We start from the raw sequence: 23,204 nt of genomic DNA, 5'->3' as shown, positions 1-23,204 counted from the left end.
CATATATATATATATATATATATATACACAGGGGAACACGTATGCACACACACACACATTTAAAAAAATAAATATATGAATATATGCATGCACACATGCACTCTTAAAAGTATATATACACACAGAGCACTCAAAAATATATACACACACACACTTTTTATATATATATTTTTTACATATACGCACACTTTGTGTGCGTGTGTGCATCTGTGTCCTCTGGCCAAAGCAAGATCACATTTTTTTTCCGCAGACACATCAGCTATCTGGTCAGAGCAGTATGTGAAGATAGAGACTCGGGAAGAAACCAACCCCTTCATCTTCCTTTCCAGCACATGAGATTTTTGGATAAATGCGGTCAAAACGTTTTTACCCRGCTCGTAATTCATCCACCCTACCTCCAGCCCAGGCGTTCCCGAGCCCCCTGCTCTGCAAGTGGCCCTGTGTGACAGCGGAGAACCACTTGAGGGGAACCAAAAGCCATTGCCACAACAACAAAAATTATTATTAAAACTTGGAAACAAAAAAGACATTTAAAATAAGTAAACTCTGCTTCCGTGATTATACAGGCCCTTTGAAACACAGGCTCAGCTAACCCTTCCCGAAAGGTCAAGCCACACTGGAAGTGCTTTACAGTGGCCCGCTGCTGAATTTGAATGGTCACAAGGCAATTAAGTTAGAAAAGGGGCATTTTGCTGCAGCCGCCGGCAGCCGCCTTAATGTTCTGAACTGCATCAAGTGCATTTTTATGGTTCAATAATGAAATCATACCAAAAACAGGGTTTAAAATCAACCTCCTTCTTCCTCGACATAACAGCAAGGATCCTACTGTGAGAACTCAGCAATACTTCTGCTCAATGGGCCTGGTGGCACTCTAACACAGAAATCAAAAGGTTAGCGTGTTCAGGGAACTAAAGAGACCATTTCATCAACCCAGAATATAAAAATAAATCAGGAATACAGGAACTGGTTAGAGCAAAGCCAGCAACATGCTGCACAGCAAAAGAAAGTGTCAGGGAGAGGGGTTTAGCAACAGAGTTCCTCAAGGTCCCGCTTTCCAACAAATCTTGTCATGTATTAATATTAAATAGCTGCAAACCAAGGAACAGGAATGCTGTTGATGACAAAGGCAATGGCAATGATGACAAAGAGGAAGGAATAACTGAAAAATTGTAAAAAATAAACAAACATCAGAGGACACTTAATGCAGAACGCCAGATCACACACTCGGGATTTGCAGGAATTTCTGCCATGGACTGAGAGATCATTTGAAAAGAAGAGAAAAGGAGGAGGGAGCATATTCCTCGACCATAGGCTGATCATGCCTTGCCACTGTGCTGCAGCACAAGTGTCACCGTGTTGTGTTGAGCAAGGAGTTTCTTCTAGAAATTGGTGCCATTGTACAAGGCTTGGGCAAGACCGGGACACAYGTTCAAAAGATGAATGCAAACCAGAATTCGTGCAAAGGGCTGCTAATAAGACGAGCAAAATGGAGAGCTATTTAAGAGCAGGCTGGGAGCTTGGCTTGCTAGGTTAGCGCAGCGCAGGCCTAATGGGAACTTGCTGCTTAGCTCAGGATCTACTTGTAAATACCATGGAGGGGGAAAGCAGTCACTTAAATTAAAGGATAATCTTGGTACAAAAGAAAAAAGGAGATGAAAAGCCACATTTACGTCAAAATTAAGAAAAAGATTCTGGTCACATGAGCAGCGAGGTTCTGGCAKAACTTTCCACTGGAAGTAGTGGGTAAAGAAAAAAAGGCCAGTTTATGAAAGGACTTCATGTTGTGGTGGCCTGCTACAGCAGAGCACTGGACAAACTGACCCAAAGGTCCTTCCAGTCCTCTGTTCCCCTAATGCACTCTCCCCCTGCAATGCTGTGTTCAATTCTGGTCATTATTTCTATATATAAATAGGGCAGATCTGCAAATGGGGCTAGAGAAAAAGGACAGGGCTGATGACAGAACTGAAGACATTTTGAGTRTTTAGTTAAGTGAGAAGCTTGAGGGTTACAAAGACATAATAATRTTACAGAGAAAGAATATTAGCGCTTTTTTTAAACCTTATTCATAGAAAAACAAGAAAAACGTTTCCAAAAAAAGGGGGGGGGAAGGAAATTTTTTAAGGGATATGGAAACACTTTGAGAGACTCCTGGAACAGTCCATCGCAACATGCTTCACGATCTAGTATGAGTCTATTGGAAAAAAACATTTTTCTAAAGGGCTTTATAACTACTGCAATTCACAACATAAGCCAACTGCTAACTGCCTCTGTAAACCAACACCATAGTCAAACCCAGAAACACTTTCCCCGAGTACTGTCAAATATCCAGGATAGATGGACTACTAATCTCATCCCACATGGCAATAATTATATTTCCACCTAACGTGTACATGAAGCTAGACATGTAATTTTAGAAGCATCGAACATGGATATTTGGGGATCATTATAAGAGTGTATCTTGTTCTCTCAGATCATTCTTAGGGCCACTTATTTCCYTTGGATTTTACCAAGCTATTTGTCTTCTCAATTGTAAAGTTTCATTAGAGGAAGTGAAAAAGAAGTTACTGAAGGGAAGTGTGCACATCTAGGCTTGATACTTCTCCTTTTTTAACCATGAGCACATGAAGGGATCAGGTTGGCTAGGCTCCTCTCAAAGATCTGTGAACTGACATTATGAGCCTTGCCAACTGACTGTGATAAAAGTCAATACATCAGAAAGGGAGATCAGAACACTTCTCTCCAACAAGGCCGAAAAAGAGATAGCTTGTCATCTTTTAAAGTGATATCTGGGGGTAGCAGGAATCTATTTCAGTCTGAGACACTGCTCCTGCTCGTTCACATGCTTTTACACCACAGAATTGTAAGAAGCTGCCATGAAAGCTTCTGCATCCGTCTCTTCAGCCTCCCTCCAAATCTTTCACTCAACCCTTCTCATAGCTACTGATGGGCAGGAACCTAACTTTTGTGTGTGTTTTGCAAAGCACATCCCTGCGGTTCTACAAATAAATTCAGTGCAGCAGGGGAAGCAGCACAGCGTGTGTACAGCCTCACTGCAAGGTTATTTATTGGAGCCACAGCAGCATTTTGCACAGTAGAGAACTTAAGGGCTACTTCCCTGTCTGAGACAAGAGGAAGCACCTCCCCTCTATATCTCAGGTCCTGACGGATAACAAGACCTGGCTGAAGCATAATAAAACCTAGACAYAGTCATATGATCTTGGAGAACAGCAAGACAGCTGTGATGGTACTCAGAGGAGGTGTTTTCTTACTGGGATTATTCTTGTATTATACCAGCGTACAGCAAAAGAACAACTTAAAGGGTCAGCAGCAGTCTAGCCCRGTTCACATCTCACACCAGTTTGATRCTTTGCCACTCATCTGATACTGGTCTGCAAGGAGTAACTAGGCTCAGGCACATTCTTGAATTAAGTGATACTTGCGGAGCTCAGAAAGCTAAATCCCCGACAGTGGAAAAGACTGAACACTGCTATCACAAGTAGAATGGCTTCATATGGAGCACCTTTCTACTTAGAAGTCTCTGCCATATAGTATTGGTTTAGATTACTCAAGCAAATAAGTTATTTACYGTGTTTAATTTACAGGAAGCATTAGACTGATTACAGAGACATTACACGGATCCGAACAGGGCACTACTGAGCAGCATTTGTCATTCACAAGACGCAACAAAGCAGAGACTTCTCAGGCTTAATGTTATTCATAAATAATTGCTGAAATGACAAAGGAAAGCTGAGAACGTAGTAGGGAGAAACGTTCAAAAGCACTTACCTTGTGCAAAGGCAGCACCAGGAATGCTCCACCACCGCTAGCTTCTACAATTATTGCAACAAATCTGGGGTTTACTGCACAAAAGGAGCTATCCCAAGTAACACGGGAAACGCGGATGTCATCGTAACACTGATCGTTTTTCACCGCTTGGCCAAACACATGCCGAAATTTGCTCTGTCGTACCACTCGCCTCATTGTGTCTGCAGAGAAAAGGAATTTCAAAAGAACGTGGTCAGTTATGTAGGGAGGGATCCGCGCGCTCTTCTACAAGACACCTGCCAAGGGCCTCTACACAACCCCCTCTCACCTGTTCTGTCCCCCATCTTGCAAAACCACAAAAACACAGTTTCACTCACTACGCCTACCCTCRTACACAACTTGCTTTAGACTTGCAAAGTTTTCAACCAGTTTTGCATTTCTTGCCCGCCCCCACTTTTTTTTTTTTTTTTTTAAAGGGAACTTGCAGACTGTCTTGTAACCTGCACAACTGAACTTCCCTTTGGGAGGGTTTTACGGAAAAGATTCCCTGGTAAGTGTCAGTTTCCCAATTGTAAATGTATTTCCTAATTACAGTAAAGGAAATTCCTTATCCTACAAGAAGTTTTTAGACAAGTCTCCACATATTTTCAGCGATAAATCTGGTCTCAGATTGAACTTGTTTATTTTCAAGTCAGACAGGGACCAGAAGATGTAAATAAAAATGCAAGCTCTCAAAATCCGGTGTTCCTGTGAAGTGGTTCCACATGTTAGCTAGCTTCCATYCCTTTCTTCTAATTCCAAAATCTCACTGAAAATTAATAAAATTAGTTTCCTAGGCAGAAAGGARTAATGGAAACAAGCTAATGACTCAAATTAACTTAGTGCGTCTGCAGCACTTCTTCTTTTGAGAAAATAATTTTCAAGAAAGCTTGAGTCAGGATAGAGGGGAACTGACTGGCATGGAAAATTCCAGCACTGTGAATCCTCGAAGACGACACGGGCACAACGCTCCGCGTGAACGCTAACCCTGGAAGGGAGCAACCGCACCATCCTCAGCGCCTGCAGCCTCTCGGTGCCCTCGCCTCTGCGGGGCGGTGACGGAGTTTTCCCGTCATGCAAGATTTTCTCCTTCAATCTGTGCTTGCAGGAAAAAGAGGGGCCTCCACATAGCATCTTGCCTTTACAGATGAGAAAAAAATCTCCCTGCCCCAGTCTCTAGGGAGAGCAAAATAACCAGAGTCCATCTCCTATCTTGCCTCCCAGTCGGTCCCCAAGCACAGGCAGAGGCTGGGAAAAACCGCTCTGCTTTGCAAAGCCGCTTGCTGCAGAAACCCCAGTCTGACATTCCCGAGCGAAAGACTTGGGACATGGCTTGAGCATGTTTCTCCCTGCACAGCCTGTCTGCAAGCAAAAGTGATGAAAGGTTGTACATCCATCTGTGGCTGCAAAGCCTTCGCATGAAAGCACAGCGAAAGAGATTTCAGGATGATCTCTATTTTGTAGTCTGTGAGGTTAAAAAAAAAAAAACCCAAACCCCAAAACAGCAACAAAAAGCTGAATAACTAGAGTAAAGCACTCATCAGAGCCAGCAAACAAGCAGTCACGTAATATGTTTGAAGAGGAGAAAAACGTTACAACACAATTAACAGAACGGACAGCTATACAGTGAAATACTCAGGTTTCCACATGCATACCAAAAAATATTTACAGTATTTATTTTCCACAAGCCCCCTCTACGACCACGTCTGGCTAGAGCATTCGGGACCCGGCGCTGGACGCCTCCACGGCCATTTCGCCTCCGGCCTGGCGGGTCACGGACGACGCAGACCTGCAGCGTCACCAGCGTCTTCAAACCAGAGCCGCAGCCCAGGCGGCGAGCCGTCCGCCGGGTCCCCCCCTTCACGCTTTGGGGCACAGAGCCGCAGCCACCAGAGCCGCGCTAGCTGCTTTGCGGACACCCATAATAAAGGCACCAATTAGGGGGTCGTTTCTGTGCTGYGGACATCTGTCCCCCTCGATGGAGRGGCCACCAACCGCCTTCTCAGGGGCCAAGCAGCTGTCAGATGGTAACRACTTCCAGGCGCTGGTGACCTGAACCCTGTACGAGCTGGTGACACAGTAGTAAAGAGCTCTGTTTTTTTATTTGTAGTCATCCGGAGCAGGCAYGTTTTTTGCAACGTTTCTCAGAGCGTCATTTCTACGTGTTACTAGCTTTGTACGACTGCTGAGCAGAGAAGAACTCTGAGCAAACGCTTTGCTGCTCGGGGGAACGGCGGAGGATGCAGCACACCCCGCTTCTGCCTCCGACGTGGCCGAGCAGAGAGCCCGGCCCCGCTCCTCTTTTCACCAGGGGCTGCCACGACGCCTTAACGCAGTGCACCACGTCCCCCTAAGCATGTACAGCGTGAGGAAGGCTGCTGCTCATGGTTTGTTAAATTTCCCATATGAACTTGGCCGTTTTTAAGCTACAGATGTGCCACAGACACCGTTTTATTAAGAACTCATGCCACTTAAAAAACAGCTGTAATTTTTAAATGCACAGTTTTGTGAATTGGGGTATTTAAGACTGTACAGATGAAAAAAGCTTCATACATGTTGCTATTGATTACTATCATGGTTATAGATGAACTAATGCATCCTCCATATTTAAAACCAGTCAATGCAAYTGCATACAATTGCAGCCAAATATTTTACCTACAGCAAAAATAAAAGCCTCTTCCAAAGCGGACACACCCAATGACACCAAAGTGCAAGAGGAAGCCGGAAACCAGTAGCTTCTCTTCAGCTCAAATTAGCAAATAAGAGTGCAAAATACAGACCCACAAACACCAACTTCTTTTCATGCTCACGACCCGCAGTAAAACCGTGAGAGGTCGTGTCAGACTCCATAGCGATCTCGATGGAGCAGCTGAAGCCTTAGAGCAGGCAGTGCCTTTCACGCAACAGGATTCTGGAATATTAGTAACAAGCCAGTACACAAACAGCACAGGTATTTAATCATCTAGCTTTGAGGTGCCCCCATCTTTGGGGTAAAAACACCACAACTGCTCTGCCAGCGGTGCGGCACAGCTTTTTGTCTGGTTTTCAGAGAGAGGAAGGGAAGATGGAGTTACCCCAGAGCGAGGGGGCAGAAGGGACGGGAGAAATTTTGTTTCAGCAGATGGTCCGTAGCAGCTCAGGGTGGAGTTCTGCCAGAACCGGCAGCCTGCGAACGCCAATGTCCCCCCGTGGGAAAGGGGCTACGACGGGCAGGGGCACAGCTGGGTCAAGGAGCACCAGACACGGTCTCAAAGCTGCCACTGATTCATAGCATGACCTCAGACGAGCCTCAGCCTCGCYGAAATGTGCGCAAAGGTGAATTTCAGCTGAAATGAAGATGCCTTACAGAAAGGAAACACGTTGCACTAGTAAGCTGCCTGAGGCCTGATTAAGATACAGAGCAAAAAATAAAAAAAAAGAAGTCCCACACCCAATTACTAATTTATGGTATCGACTCATTCAGCGATCCGTCAGACATTTTCATGCTGATAGGGCTCCTCTCAGAAGCAAGGTGTTTCCGCGCTGCACTGCGGGCACTGCTGTGCTTCCAAGGCTTTCTGAACCCACTACTCCGATTCTGACGAGTCCCACCGACCCTGGGGGCTACAGTCGCTGGGGAGCTTCCCGTGCGAGAGCAGCATCTCCTCCTTTTCCCTCCCAGCCACCGCAGCCCCACGTTAGCTTGTGGCATGGTGGGGGCACAGCTGGCTACGCTTCTGCTCCCCGATCGCCCGCAGCCACGCACAGGCTGCTTTCCAACAGGTTGCCCAAACCACGGGGCTAGAGGAGAAGAGGCAGGGGTGTTCTCGTAGAGCAGGACGTGTTGCAATACCTAGGCACGGCAGGAAGTCCGCGAACCGTTCAGCCCTCGCCCTTACAAAGGTGCCGCACGGGTCTTCTGCAGCAAAATTCTGCTCGCTCAGCTGCCCGGGGTGGGTGACTCCTCCGGAAGAGGAAAGTATTCCACCTGGGGCACGGGCCAGTCAGTTTTCATAAACGTTCACCACCTGGCAATATTCCCATCCCACTGTGCATCGAGATTAAAATCTGATGTTTTAGAAGAAGGTAAAGCGAGGGCTTAAACCCGCCTTGCTGAGTTAACGAGCACCGAATTGCCCAATGTCAACATATCATGTACACAGGGGTTTTGCAATTTGTCTGCTTTAATGCTGGGAATGTGGATGTGGTAGTTAAAAATAAGGAGGATTATTTGTATAGCTTGGATAATTATATCTTCCTTCACTTGATCAGCACCAGAATACCACAAAAAATAAAATAAAATAAAATAAAATAAAATAAAATAAAATAAAATAAAATAAACACCCCTCCAAAACAAAAAACCTTATCACAAGAATCAGATAGTAAGTACAAGTTCTACCACCCTTTCCATTCTAGCGGCAGAGAAACACCCTTTACTCTATGGTGGAATCCTGCTACAATATTTCCCTCATTTTAACCATTTGTTGGAAAGGGTGTTCCCCCTCGCCCCTTACAAAGGCCTTTTAAAAATGCAGAGAGTCATATGGACCCCCAAAATATCCTTATTTGTTCAGAACCGATTTGTTCAAGCACACCTTTGCTGCCCTCTTCCCCCACCTACAGCTCATCATTCTTAGCAGGAACTCTCGATGATGAACACATGGTGAACAGCCTCCAAGTCCTCATTTCCATAGCAAAGGGAGTGATTCTTGGCTTTGGATCACAGCCATTTTGATCTGGCTGCTTTCCAAAGAGAAGGGGAAAAAAAAAAAACCCATGCAGGCTGTAGTTATAAAGAGCAGTGACTATGGATCTTTCAGCGCACCACAGAAAGTGAGCAGGTGAAAAACAAAACAGGGTTAGCTCAATCCTGAACGCCAAAAGAAGAGTTTTCCTCTCCCTACCCCCAACCTCTTGTTAAAATGTGAAGAGCATTTAGTATCTTGATTTGTTTCCCAGTGCTGCAGTGCAAAGGATCCCCTCCTCCACAGTCTACAAGCTGAAGCGGATSGCCACCGGTTCTCTTAACCGGGACCGTTTGCAGTCATGGATTGAGGCGTGCTGCAGATAGGAGACCCACGAAGGAAAGCAGCCCTGTTCTGCAGAACAGCTTCGTTTTTCCACTCGCAGGATTATAAGGCAAGACTCCAGCATCTGAAATGATTCACCATTTGAAAAGACTGATTCAGCCTTTACCATATATGCAAAACACAGTGAGACCTGGCTAATTCAGGCTAATGACTGGGGACCCTTCAGGAATGACTGAACTTAGTGCATTTCTTAGCAGGCAGGGAAGAGCACCGTGAAGTGTTCTTTGTTCATTCGTTTCACCAACCACAGTTAACTATGGAGATGCTAAAGATTTACTCATAGAAAGAGGTCTTAGAGTAGCAGTTTTAAGAAGGGAAGTCTAATTAGATTGTTGTCTCTGCTGTTAAATCTTAACTAAGGAGCTGGAACCATCAACATATACTTGCTAAACAGGAAACGTCTTTCTTAGCAAAGTACAAATTTAGAGGATGTAAAACTTCACCACAGAGAGTTGAAAGGGGTTTGAATTTTGCCAAAGTTACAGCCCTCAGCAAAATTGAAACAGAAGCTTCAGACACCCTGCAAAGACAAGCTACAATGGAAGTGCTGACATCTACGACTGCACTGATCTCCTGGATCCCGCTTTGTGACACAGAGAGCATCTTCCAGCATGTCCTGTATGGGGCCGTACGAAAGATCCTTCAAAAAAAATTTTTTTTATTTTTAATGTCAAGTGACTTCCAGCTGAATTCTACCTCACACTGAACTTCTTCATCTCTCTCTGACTGTGCCCGCCATATAGTTCAGGCTGGGCTTTGTGTCAGCATTTAAAGAGATCTTGGAAACCGAGAATGCCATGAGACATACTTGCACAGTGCTACTTTTCATCCCATTTCTTTCTGATCTTCCATCATGATGTGTCACAAGAGTTACCATGAGTTTGCCCATTTTCCTGTTTATAAAGGATTTATCTGTTTAAAGAATCCAACAGATGTATTTCTGCGGCTTCGGAGGGTTTTCAGCCTGCTTATGCAAGAGGAAACGCATCCTGCTAGGGAACACTTACAGGAAAACCCCCCACTAATGGCAAAATCCTGCTCAGCCCATGTGATTGCGATCCCTTCTGGAAAGAGCGACATTTGAAATAAAAGGCTAGTTTAAGTCACAATCAGCCGGAGGCTACATTAAAAAAAAGGGGGGGGGAAGATATAAATCAATTAGATAGGGAACTATACTTCCTTATAAAATGGTGGTACTCGGGACTGGATAGAACTAGGGCTTTTCCTTAAATGGAAAACTTCAATGAGATAAGAAAAGTTGCATCTGTTTATGGTAAGAGCCCCTCAACCTCCATTTAAATTAGAGTCTTATTGAAGAGGTACTGTACACTTTAATGGCAGCTTTGAACTAAACAGTTTACAGTCTGAGATAACTATCAACAAATGAGAAGCAGATAAGGAAAAAAATATATATATCAAGACACACTACAGGCAATGCCACTAGTACCAAGGATGACCGATACCAGAGGACATCTGCCCCATCAGCAACGAGACTGGGACAACAGATGGAGAGGGAAGAGTCTCACTGGTGAAACAGCTGAAYGCTGCCCTGGAACATGGGATTTTCCATGCCTCTGCCACAGGGGCAGATACAGGGAAGTCCAGATGTTTCTCAAATACTGATGCATTGACTGCACAGTCCAAGATTTTTCTAAACACCTGGCTTGAGATTCTTGAATCTAATCTGCAAAAGCGATGAGTGTTCAGAACTGAAAGCTTTCTCTAAAAAAGAACAGAAAGTCTTTATAATCCTAAACCAGTAATCAGGCCRTAGATATTTCAACCTGGGCTCCCAACCTGAGGCCCCAGTGCTCCACACGGCGCAGTGATGATACTAACACCCTCTCCCTGACAGCAGTGCTCGGCCACATCTGCGAAGCAGTTGGACATTGCAGAGTAAGCACCAGTCCACAAGGAATCTAGTAATTCACTCTTCAGAACACTTTGAACAGCATATGGTAAATAAGGTACAGGGCCACATATGGAACTGAGGATAAAACCTTCGGAGGTTTTAAGGCCGTAAGACCACCACCATCTCATTGCGCCTCCTGCTTAACACAGGCAGCGAGAACTCTCTCTAGCTGCAGCAGCCATTGCTCAGGGCGAGCGCTAGCTGTCCTGCAGGCTGAGCAAAGCAAGAGTCTGGCGACTGCGGGACTGCAAGTAACAGCCGTGTCCTAATGCATATGAAAAGAGGAACAAATGAGTATTACCCAGGTATTTCTTAATTAYTTAATTTTAGCGTTTCTTAACTTCAGAGCGCTTGGTTTTGCAACGTCCGGATGTTCTCTGTAAGCCACTTGTGTGCACAGCGCGTTGCACACAAGCACAAATGCACATCCACACCTGCAGAGGCACACTGCCTTACGCTTAATCACATGCATATTTCACACAAATGTTTCACCGCCCTACCATACTGCATAGGTAGTATCTTAAAACGTCTCATAAGAATCATTCATCTAGAAGTAAAGGGCAGCAGTTTTCCAGATCATTTTAAGGATGGCATTTAAACCCTCCTTAGGCAAAGCAAGGAAAGGGAGAAAACATACGTGGGGGAAGCAAGGAGGCAAGCATTTGCGACTGACYCCAGCTGCTGAGCCGCACAGATAGTGAGGAGAGTGGAGAGAATCAGTCCTCTGAAACTGAACAAATGTAGCCCGATAAGCCCAAAACAGCAAGCTAACCACCACAGGAAACTGAGGCAAGGACGCGTTCTGCGAGCGAGTTCAGAGAAGTGACGCTGCGCACGCAGCAAGTTACAGCGGTTATTGAAGTGGAGAACCAGCATGTCACAAACAAGGCTGAAAGCGGACTTCATCCCCCTCTCTGATATTCCCTCCAAGTATCAAGTCAATCAGTGAACTACGTCTCATGATATTAAGTCTTGCAATATTTGGGCAGGGAAGAAGTAGAAAATTCACATGACCACAAAAATCTCATCTCGCTCTCCAAATTCACACAAAACCTACGGCAGAAAAAGGAACAACCATGAATACCTTGATTCAGTCCTATACTTTTAAACATAAGGATACTCCTTCTATGGTGCACCATTTCAAATCAATTCATATTAAGTCCATTACTGACAGAACTTTTGTTTTCAGATGTTCAGAATTATTTAGACCAAGGGTGAACACTACTACACATGGTCACAATTCCAAAATACATCGTATTTGTGAACAGATTATTTTCAGTCTTTGGTTACTGAAGTCTAGGTTGAGCAAGATCCTGCCATCTGATTTCACTTCATTTTAAAGACAAAAAGCTGAAATATGAACTTAATACTGAAATTTCCAGCTGTTATACCACTGGCAAGATTCTATTTTGGGATGGGAACCTAAACCACAAACTACCAGGGAATTTGATTATATCTCAACTGGGGAGCACAGCACATTCAGAAATGTAACACAACCCAAAATTTAAATAGGCTGAAATTGCTATCCTGGACAAAGCGCAAGGTGTTGGTCCTAAGCTGTGAAATATTTGATATGATTCTGTTTTTCAGAGCTGCACCCTGAAGCAATCATGCTGAGGTCACTGTAATACGAAGAACTCTAAATCAGAAATGTCTATAATGCTTAAGTCTTCTGGACATCATCAAGAAGCATGTTATTTCCTAAGAGTTTATCCTATGCATGCTGGTCTAAAGTGCACATCTCCCATGCTGTGGCTGACAATCTTTTCAAGCACACATGGGGATACAGTGGATATTTTCACTTGAAGATTTCCGAGTATGCAATTTATCTTCCTGGGGGATCTTACTGCTCATACTGCTTTGTAGCTTATATCTTACAGTCTAACATTAGTTCATTTACCATAATTTACAGTGACAAAAGGACATTGCAGTTGAAAATCATTACCCAGAACAGAGCATTGTCTGGCTTCATTTAATCTGCGTCACCTACCATAAAGCTATAGCAATGAATGCACACAAAAATCATTACACAAAATAATTTATCAGGAGGACATCAATGGGATGGTTAACTGGCAAAGGGAAACACTACAGTAGTTACATAAAGCCTGGATCTGAAATCGCAGAGCACCTCCTCTAAAGGGCTCCGGGGAGGCAGCTGAGGAGGAACACGTGCTCTCCTGCCGCCTGTCACAGCAGCAACCTCCAACCTCCAAAAAAGGCCAGGAAGTAGCAGCACCAAACCCCACAGACAAAAAGAATAACTGTCACAGCCCTTGGAAACAATCCTTCTAAGAAGCTAAAAGCATTTCCTTGGTAGAGTGGGKTTTTYGTTTGTTTTTTAAAAGTCCGATGGCACTTGAAAACGAAACTTTAAGCACACACCAAACTACTCCGTATCTTACAAACTGACACCATAATCTACAACAGAAACAGGAAAGCACAAGAAGATATTTTGTCAAGCCTCATACCTTGCCAGTGTTAGCTACTTCTTAACTACCAATATTACAAAGAAACTGGTTTTCATTTGATCTTTGCCTATTGTTTTCAACATTGGGGTAGTGGTGATTACAAAAACCTTTCTATATTTTCGATTCCTAGCTTTGCATAAGAGGTCCTGAAATTGAAATAGAAGAAAAATTGCCTGAACTACATGGAAATAACATGACTGAAAATACAAGCGTAGACCACAAACAGGGGATGGGTGTCAGTTTTTAAGGTGATTTTTTCCAGCTTTACTAACAAGTGCTTTGGAGCCTTTTGGGATACAAAAGGGACACTGTTTGGGTTTACATCTCTAATAATGCCTTCTTCCAGCTGACATTAAAGCAGCCAGTCTCATAGGTGGTGATATGTGCTGCATTTGGGGATATTTGGATGATGCCAATTTAATGAAAACAGCACTAAAAAGATTAGTAAAAATAAAAACAGTGCAACAATCAGAAGACAAGAAGGGAGAGCAAAGTACAGATGACAGCAATAAAACCCAGGACAAAACTTYGTAAGGGCAAAATAACATGCAGAATACATGCACAAAAGAGCACCAGAATATCCGTGGATTAAGCATCCCAGATGCCTGAGCCCGTCTCTACACTTCAGCTTCCACTTTTCTGCCACCAGAGACAGATTAGAGCTACGCAGTTGGAGAGCACCAGCCAAGCCTTATTGGATAAGCGAAGGAAAACCCGGAGCCAGGGTACACAAACTCTCACCTCAGAGCACTGCTGTCCCAGCAGCTGACCGCAGAAGGCCTTAGCCTTCCATCTGCTCCACTCCAAGAGCCCTAACTGTCCTCCACTTTCTCCACTGGCATGAACACCAGAGATACTTCTCTGCACACTGCATCCTCATCTACTGCCAAGAGACAGAGTAATATACTTCCCGAGCTGAACAACAGCCCTGTGAACTTCAGCCAGAGACATTACACCAGCGTGATGGAAGATGCTACTTACACCCCTGGGGACCGGCTGCATCACCCCTACAGTAAAAGCAGCACATGCCACAAAGCAGCAAGCAAYAGGGCTTCAGACCACACTTTGACCCCGAGGAAAACATGAGGCAGAGAGCACAGCCCCCTGCGCAGAACTGCAAATCAGCAAGCCTGTTACAGCAATCAAGCTCCAGGACTCCAGTTAAGAGAAGTATGCAGATAAAATGCTTTTTCTATAGAGCTGACCTAGTTCTCTTATCAGTGCGACAAAGCTAACAAGGAAGTATCAATCTGTTGAAAGCTGCTACTCTAATTTGCTGAATTCTTCTGCTCTCTTAAAAGGTTACATGCAGGCTTCTTCCAGATCATATTCTTAACGGACACATCACATGCTATATTTTTTTTAACCTGGGAAATGAATTGTGGGAGAAAGCATAGTACCAGCTAAGGATGGTGGTTATGAAGGGAGAAAGAGCTCTTCTCCACCATAGATAACCTCACTAATTTCTCACCAAGTCATTGATTGGTCTTTTAATCCAGCTGGAGTCCACTAGGTCCCACCTTTTCCAACTAATCAGCGAAGGCATAAGCACTGTTTCTCCTGTTAGGACTCTATCGTGTTAGAAAAGGACTTTATTTGCTCCCACAGCTCAAAGCAATCAAACGTACCCAAATGAAACAAACAGGAAACCTAAGTCTCGCTATATATGTGACAAAACAGCTCACCAGCAGCCTCTGGACCTGAAACTCAGCTGCCTATATAGGATACAGTCTATCCTCTTCAATGATAAACTTAAGCTAGCAGCCAAATAGACAGCAGAACCCAGGTGCTGGGAGCTGAGCCTAACATGAAAGCCCAGACAGAATAACGTATTCAGGGTTTCTTATTCTGCAAAACACAAAAGAGGTGCAGACATGAAGGTAACTTGATTAACACAGTATTTTCTAAGATAAACACATTTCCTATTAAACTTCATTGGCTTTAAGACATTATTGGACAGATTACAATGCTTCTAGTTGCTTACAATCAGTTGGGTCATTCCCTAAAAAATGACAAGGAGATTTAACAAAAGGAGAAATCTCCAAAGGATTTAATGAACTCTTTTCTGCTCCTCCTAAATTACAACATGTCTTGGTATCCACAGGAAGAAACTATAAACATTGAAGAAGTTTTAAGGACAAAGACTGTCTCACGGATAAAAGGTCATAGGTCCTTCCAGTGCATCGCAACACTGCTGTCTGAGAACCATCATGACACCAAGACCTGGAGAAAGCTCTCCATTGTAAACATTAAGTTAGCAGGGACAAATTCCTCACAACTTAGAAATAAAGCAGAAACAACAGATCAGCACAACCAAGGCTCACAAACAGACCTGCCAAGTGTGAGTCAGACTGACCAAGTGAGGATGCAGAATTCTCCAGATGGCCCTGCCTGACCACAAACACTCTGCTGGTCTGCTAGATGGAAGCATACATCCAGCACAGATGGAGCAAAATATCCAAATCTTCAGGGAATCCACTATAAAAACAGCACTGCCCTGAGGAATACGATCAGAAAGGAGCAAGAAGGCCAAGCKATAACAGCAATGCCTGTTGGACTAACGCTACAGCCAGACACAGTCGTTGTGTTGTCCAAAATTTGTTTCCAGCCCCGTAATGGCAAACATGACTGCCCAGGGACCTGACACAGCCACACTGGAGCATACATCAATGCGGTCCRTCATGATACCAAACTGCGATTTTAAACCGAGACGCTCTGTATTCCAAAAGGCAGTAATGGACTTGGTTACTGTATTCTGAGAAATACTTTCATCCAAGTAAATTAGGGTCCAATTTAGTGACTTCTGCTTCTCAAGCTAGTTGATAATACCCATCCAACAGGTGAGGCACTCATGTGGAACTACTTTTGCTGTTCTCAAAATAAAAGGAACAGTGATTAACTGCCAAAGACAAGACAGTATCTTTGACACAGAAGACGCAGAAGGTTCAAATTGGACAACGCAAACACTGAGTGAGCACATGACTAAGCGGTTTCAGATTTTAATGCTGAACAAATAAGCTGCAAAATGAATCTCAATTCTCACAGTAGGAACTGGCACGTATTTCTCCAGATTTCCATTTGCTGTCCTGCCAGCTCTTCTGGCCAAACAGCCTATAATTCAAAGAGTACCATTGTCATTCTGTCCTGTTTCCATAATATGCAATTTGAAATCAGGGTTGGGGGGAGGGAAAGAGGGAGGAGGCTAAAACTGAAATCCAGATATTTCAATCTGCTGACTTGATTTTAAATCCTTATCTTGTGGTGCCAATTACAGCCCCTCAAACATCTATTTTAACAAAGGGTTCCAAGTTCAAATACGTTTCCTCTGTCTTACAGATGTTCTTTATCGTTGATCCTTTTCAGGCCAAAGTTGCTGTCCTATGCTTAGGCACAAAGTCCATCCGCACACTCCAGCCATCACTCACCGTACCAGAGAAAACAGCAACCTGTGCCAGCTGGTATCAAAGCATCAGTGTAACATGAAGCATGTTTGTCACCTCTCTAGGTGGGCATAAAAAAATTTAACTTATAAAAGTGTATTTAGGTAGGGCTGCTTAATAAGCAGCTTTTATAAACATTCCTGGTACACTATAAAGAAAGATTTCAGAAGCAAGAGGCAGAAAAACCTTCCTACACCTGCAGGCACTCTGTGCCAAAGACATGCAGTGCATCGAACTGTCGCCAGCACCTCTCAGCACTCCCACTGCCRCTCTCTCCTTACCCGGCAGCGAGACCCACGCTCGGACAGGCACTGGGCATAGACTGATTTCTTGGGGAGGGTGCCTGCAGCTGGCTGCTCTCAGTGGGGGACTTTCAGGTGGGGAACTTGTTTTCTGTAAGGGGAATGAAGAATTACAGCCTGCACTTGATGACCTTTAAGCTTTACTTACCTGTTGGCTTGACAATTGCACTACTAYGCATACAACCTAAACTCTCAACCCTTTGAGAGAGTTCCTGTCCCATTTACAAGGCTACTGGATAAGACCAAATGAAACAGGAGGCAGTATTACACTGAGACAAGCCCCAGCTGGTTTTTATGTGATTTATCATAGCGCTTAAGAATTCCCCTAGCAGACCAGAAGATCAATGTGGTAAGCACTACATAAAAAGAACAAAAAAGATAACCTTTACCCCCAAAGGAACATCAGGGAGTGATGTGAGGAGTACAGAGATTACATACATGAATCTAAAGCATGGAGAAATAGGAAGCCAAATTAAGGCAACCCACCTTTCAAAGAAAGCATCTTAAGACACCAGGCAGAATTTTAGCAGATTGCTCCAGAAAGTAGCAGTGGCCAGGAAAAAGATGCTAAAAAGCACCACATTCAGTAGAGGTGTTTTGTGCAAGGAGAGCTATGCCTACACTTCATGCTGTACTGAAGCAGAAGTACATATTGCTGAAGTACCTCTGGCAAACAGTGATCATCTAAGCTGGCTCAGGAATTTTTCCCACCTTGCAAAGCAATCTCAGCAGATCCAAAACTGAACTTTAGTTAAAAAAATCCCTGCAAACTCCCAAAACTCAACCAATCCATCTAATCAAGATAGCTTTGTGCCTATTATTCCAACCTCCAGGATACTGCAGTGCTCTTTACTTACATTATACTGTGGAAATTAACAGCTGAAAAGCTAAATGGCACTTTATCCCCCCTCGCCTCCATCCCAAGATACCCTATGTCAATGCAAATATATAAACCACCTGTAAAATGGGGACTACACTTAGTATTTCCAACTAGTATCTGAAGGACCTTGAGCAAATCACTTAACCTCACATTCCCAAGTTGGAAGAAAGGGTATTGATTTGTTTCACACAGGTAACTGCAAGAAACACTTGTAACAGTAATTGGAGACAATATGATGAAAAACAACAACTAAATGCTAAGCATATACCCTTAATCAGTCAAGCATTTAAGATCCCAGTATGAACTAACGCGTGGCGAGAATTTTAGGTAAAGCGAGGGGGGGTGGGGGGGGGAAAGTAAGCTGTTCCAAAAGGTAACGCTAGTACTGAGCTGGGGACCTTACCTTTGATTCTTGCTGATGACTATCTTCCATATCAAGTGATCATCTGCTCAGAACTGCCAGTTTGCCTCAATGCCCAAGGGACAGAGTACTCGCTATGGTTTGAATCTGTTATTGTCTGCTGATCCCTAGTGGAGCTAATTACACCCATTATCAGTTTGTCTGATTGTGTCTGACACACGTCCAATATCCAAATTTGCAGTATCAYAGGGTATCAGGTGCTCCTTCAGACTTGCATGGCAAGAGAATCCTTCAAAATGTGATGTTTCAATACAGCACTTAAATATATAAGTGAGAAAAACAATGGATTTTTCAAGGACTCAAGAACACAGTAACTATGGCAACTATATGCAGAACTAAGGGGATGAAGGGGGAGGGAAGATAAGTTCCCACATTTCAAAATACTCTGACCAGAGTGATCCGAAATCTAATTTCCCAAGATTACTTATAGCAGGAATTGCAGATGAAGTGTATTCCCTAGGTTCATACATGGATGTAAACAAGGTTKGGTTTGGTTTTTTTTTCCCACCCTCTGCTTTTAAGAAATTCTGATCAGGCATATTTGATAACAATTCAGAAGTGGTTGCTTTAATATTCAGCCAAAAGGAACTGTATATAGATTAAGTATATTCAAAAATAGACACTACAGACAGCCAATATTTAGAGAGGACTTGCACCTATTTTGGTAAGCCACAGAAAACCCATGACCCTTCTTTAAAGGAAACATTTAGACTTCAACACAATCAACAATATTCCAGATGAAAGCTGCTAGCTCGTCTTAGTGCACTTGATGACCTCAGACTGAATTTTAATCAGTTTAAGTCAGATCCCACCATTATTTTAATTTTATTTCCACTGCTTTTTCAAATTAAATTATTAAAAGGGGAGACAAGAAAAACTAATTATGATGGATTGAGAGGCCCAGCTCAATGTCAAGCAGAATCACTGTAACTTATCTGACCACATCTAGCCTCTACCACTCAGAGCTMGAGCTCGAAAGAGTTAGTACGTGCTCATAGCAAAAAGCATATGTATAAAATTCAAAGTATAACAACATTTCAATAAGAGAAAGCAATAATGTTGAAGAAGTGAAGCTATGCTTCCTTCCTTTCTCCAATGCAGGTGACTCCACATTGGTATCTAACTCATTAACAATTTTACCTTCTTTTTGAAATTAGCAAAAGAAAACAGTCCAAATCCTATTTAATCTACTAAACTCATTCTTGTGCACTTTCTTGAGGCTTGTTATGTACAAAGGCAACCAGAAAGTGTTGCTCCCCTGCTTTTTTTTTTTTTTTTTTTTAAACAAACAAAAAACCCCACAATCTCTTTGCTTTTAGCATTAGAAATTCAGGTCCTGCCTGTCGTATAAGATTCTGAAGATGTCTGGAGAAGCAAGTGACCTTCTGACAGACAAAAGTATGATAATAACAGAGAAGAACTTGCTAGTTATTGGTTCCTTTTTCCCTCACCTTTAATCTCTAACTGCAACAACCAAGTGACAATTTAGATTAAAAAAAATAGTATTAAGAACTCAGCAACCACTTCCTCCTCCCAGGGCAGGCAGAGAGGGTCCCCACACATGCATTCTACAAAACATCAAAGGACATCCAGAAAATCTTAGAGCACCTTTCAGGATAAAGTGTGTAAGTAGTTATAGTTTAAGTTTTTAGGCCTATTTGAGCATATAGCAAAGAAGAAAAATGGTTGAAGAGCCCATGCTTGGTCGCTTTTAAACTGCGGAGACCTTCTCTAAGAGCGGGCACTATGAGAGCACTGGCGGGCTGACAGCCTCCTAAAGAGCAACTGGGGTTTTTTCCCCCCCTTAAGAGAAAGGAACAGGTTGCCATTGTCACTACTTGCCTGTCAAGTTCCTTGCTAGCACCTGACCTACACAGCACGATTTTAAAGCGTTTACAGTATTCCATCACAAAAGCAACTCCCGTTGCAGGAGCGCTTTGTGACTTTTTACAGAAAAGACTGCTGTAAAGAGATTACAGCTGTCTTATTAGCATTCTTGGAAGGACTGAATTTTCAGGGCAAAAAAAATCTTGAGTCTGTGAAGAGTGCTACGGGAGAGTGTAAAGTAAAATACTCTGTTTGAACAAGCATGCAACAGGGCCCAGACAGCCTCCTTTATTTTATGCCATATCACTACCTCAGTTCATATCCTGCCATTAGTTTTGATCAGACTTATATTCCTTGCAAAAACATATACATGCACACATAAAATTAATTTACAATAGAAYGAAAGTAACGATGCTATAAACAGGAAGATTTTTATGGCACTTCTAATTCCTGATTATTATTGAGGAGCAACCTTCAATGTAGAGATCGGAAAATATTACAGGGTGGCGTTTGCTCACTTATTTAGATGCAGTGAATCACAGTCCTGGTATATTCCGTTATGAACCTCTGCAGTCGATTTGCTCCTCTGCAGATCATCGGTGCGAGACTCCACGCATCAGAAGGTCCTCCAGAACAAAGCCAAAACCTGCTCTTGGGACCACTTTGGTTGGTCATTGCTGTGTCTAGAAGCTGGATAATTTTGGTGTCACCTGATCTTCACRTGCCCAACGCTATCATCTTTTAACACATGTAAAGTCATGTACTGAACAATTACAACCTCAAAAAGAGACAAATAATCCATTTTTAGTGCAATTTCTCACATGAGAGAACTAGAACAAAACAATTCTATTAATAAACAAAAAGGGGCCCAATAACAGATTCCCAACTACATTGGCATATTCAACACATCCAAAATAATCACTTTTCACTACTAGCTTTCCTGCATCACATCAGTTAATCTAAATCGCTTTTTGCCTTAGTTTTGACATAGCATTCATCCCAGTAATGCCACCATTGCCTTCCTTTGTGCACATCATGACAAAAATACCAGTTCATGCTCTACCGGCCCAAAGCCAGACATTCTGATTTTTCAGATATGGCTACATAACCAATGTCACTGCAAGCTGAAGTTGTAAGCAGTTTCAAATCAGACTAACTTCACACTTAATAACCAGAATATAACCAGACCAAAAATATTATGTGGGGGAGGCTACAGGGAAAGAACTAGAAGAGAACAGACGTTACTTCTTGTTCTTATGCCCTGTAAATGCTTAAACTGGGGCACTTAAATCCTCAGTGAGTTTCTGTTCCAACACATCCTTAGAGGAGGACTGAGATTATCATAAAAGCCTCAATAAAACAAAATCAAAACAAACAAAACCCTACTTTAAAAGTCAAGAAAAAATGTGCCTGTGAGTTTGCATAAAAGGACATTCCTAGCCCTGGGAGTGGTGCACTGATGACCTCACCAAGTTGAAAACTCAGGCCAGGAAGTGTTTTGCTCATGTCTTCAAAATAGGAAGCTGGCATCCAAGTTAATTATATTTCTTGGAATCAATAATCAAATTAAAAACAATAACATAAATGCTCTTACAATCAAAATGCAACACTGTGCTTTAATGAGCCATTTTATGAAGCAGTCATTAACCTCTTATTATTAAACTTTAACATGATGCATGTAATGCACAGTTATTGAGTGCAGATCTCTCGTACTCCTTCGCTATATCACTAAAGAAAGCTGATATTTTATCCTTCTGTGCATTCCATTTCACTGCCATTACACTGAATCTCTGCCTTTTGCTTGGAGTGAATCCCAGAAGTGACAGATGCAATAAGCATGAAGATATAACTTGAAAAATCCAATGATGTTTGAAAAGGCAGCTCGCTAGAAGATAGGGTAATGCCAACAGAGAACATAAAAGAGACACACAAATGCTGATTAAAGCAATCTGCGTAAAAGGCTACAAATGACCATTAAAAATTTGCCATTATGAAGCGCTATATTAAAGCAAACACAAAACACATACTCCCTCGCATATACCGGAGCGTGTCAGGTCTTATCATGGCTACTGAAAATACTGAAAAATACACAAAACAAACATGCATTGGCTTTATCACAACAGTATTTGATCTTCTACCTTTGTGTACACAGTTTTAGCAAACATGGATATTAGCTGAAATAAAATGTCTCAGCAAGTGCATGAGAAATGTTTCTTCTCTTGTACAAGAAAAGATGATTCAATGCTTGCTATTCAGAAGAAAATCAAATATATCCTCTCCCACCCCACACGCAAGATATCGCCTGTTTTCTCTGTCCATCACGCATTCAGCACATATGAACACGCTTCTTAAGAGATGGACTGTGCCAGTTCACACCATTTTCCCACACTTCCAACAGACACAGAGCTTCTCGCCTGCATGTGCGTGTAAAGGCACACGAAGAGAGAGGATAACGTCACGTCATTCGGATATAACCTGGCCTAAAATTAAACAAGAACTGGCACTAACAAACTGAAAAATGAAGTACAGRCTAGGATATCCAGAACGTCACTCTCGTATTTTGCTAACATCCTTGGCCTTGCGCTAATCCACACGCACATCTGCTTGAAGAGGCTGAATAGATGCACTCAGACATTTACAGTACTGAAACTACAGCTATTAAAAAAAAAAAAACCACTAATGCATATCACTTATCTTTAACAATAAAACTGTAGTCAATCAGTTTTACTTTTGTTTCCGGTCAGCTTTCAGTCCTTTTTTATCTGTCTCATGCACAGTCACAGCATCACATTGTCTACACTGAGATACTACAGCCCAACGCTTATGTGCCTGCAGGCTGGAAGTGTTTCTGTATATTAGGAGCTGAGAAGAAGCTGAATTTTACAAAGTAAAATAAGCAGCAACCTTTAAATTCTGGCCTTTAACACGCTGCTATTAAAACAAAGTGGCTTTTTGTACAGAAAAAAAGAAAGCCTCGGAACATGTCACACCATCCAGGACTTTTTATATCTTTCAAGCGGATTCAGGAGAGCCATTAGTAACGGCATGACATCTACCGGGTCAACGCGACGAATGTAAAGG

General features: G+C 42.9%; 1 protein-coding gene across 10 annotated transcripts in view; it reads right to left on the bottom strand.

The window, feature by feature from the left end:
* The window catches only part of CORO1C (coronin 1C), a 50,134-nt gene extending 26,990 nt beyond the window's left edge, over positions 1 to 23,144 (bottom strand). Inside the window, exons 1-2 of one of the 10 annotated variants that reach the window (XM_026060380.1) lie at positions 20,642 to 23,144; positions 3,787 to 3,986 (exon numbers count right to left, since the gene is read on the bottom strand). In XM_026060380.1, coding sequence (XP_025916165.1) covers positions 3,787 to 3,981 — 195 coding nt within the window. In that variant the 5' untranslated portion in view covers positions 3,982 to 3,986; positions 20,642 to 23,144. The other 9 variants (XM_026060381.1, XM_026060387.1, XM_026060382.1 and 6 more) reach the window with 9 other exon arrangements.
* Between the last annotated feature and the right edge of the window lie 60 nt (positions 23,145 to 23,204).

This window comes from Apteryx rowi, unplaced genomic scaffold (genome assembly GCF_003343035.1).
Source record: "Apteryx rowi isolate R43461 unplaced genomic scaffold, aptRow1 scaffold_168, whole genome shotgun sequence".
NCBI lineage: Eukaryota > Metazoa > Chordata > Aves > Apterygiformes > Apterygidae > Apteryx > Apteryx rowi.
This window is presented reverse-complemented; position numbering and strand designations above follow the sequence as displayed.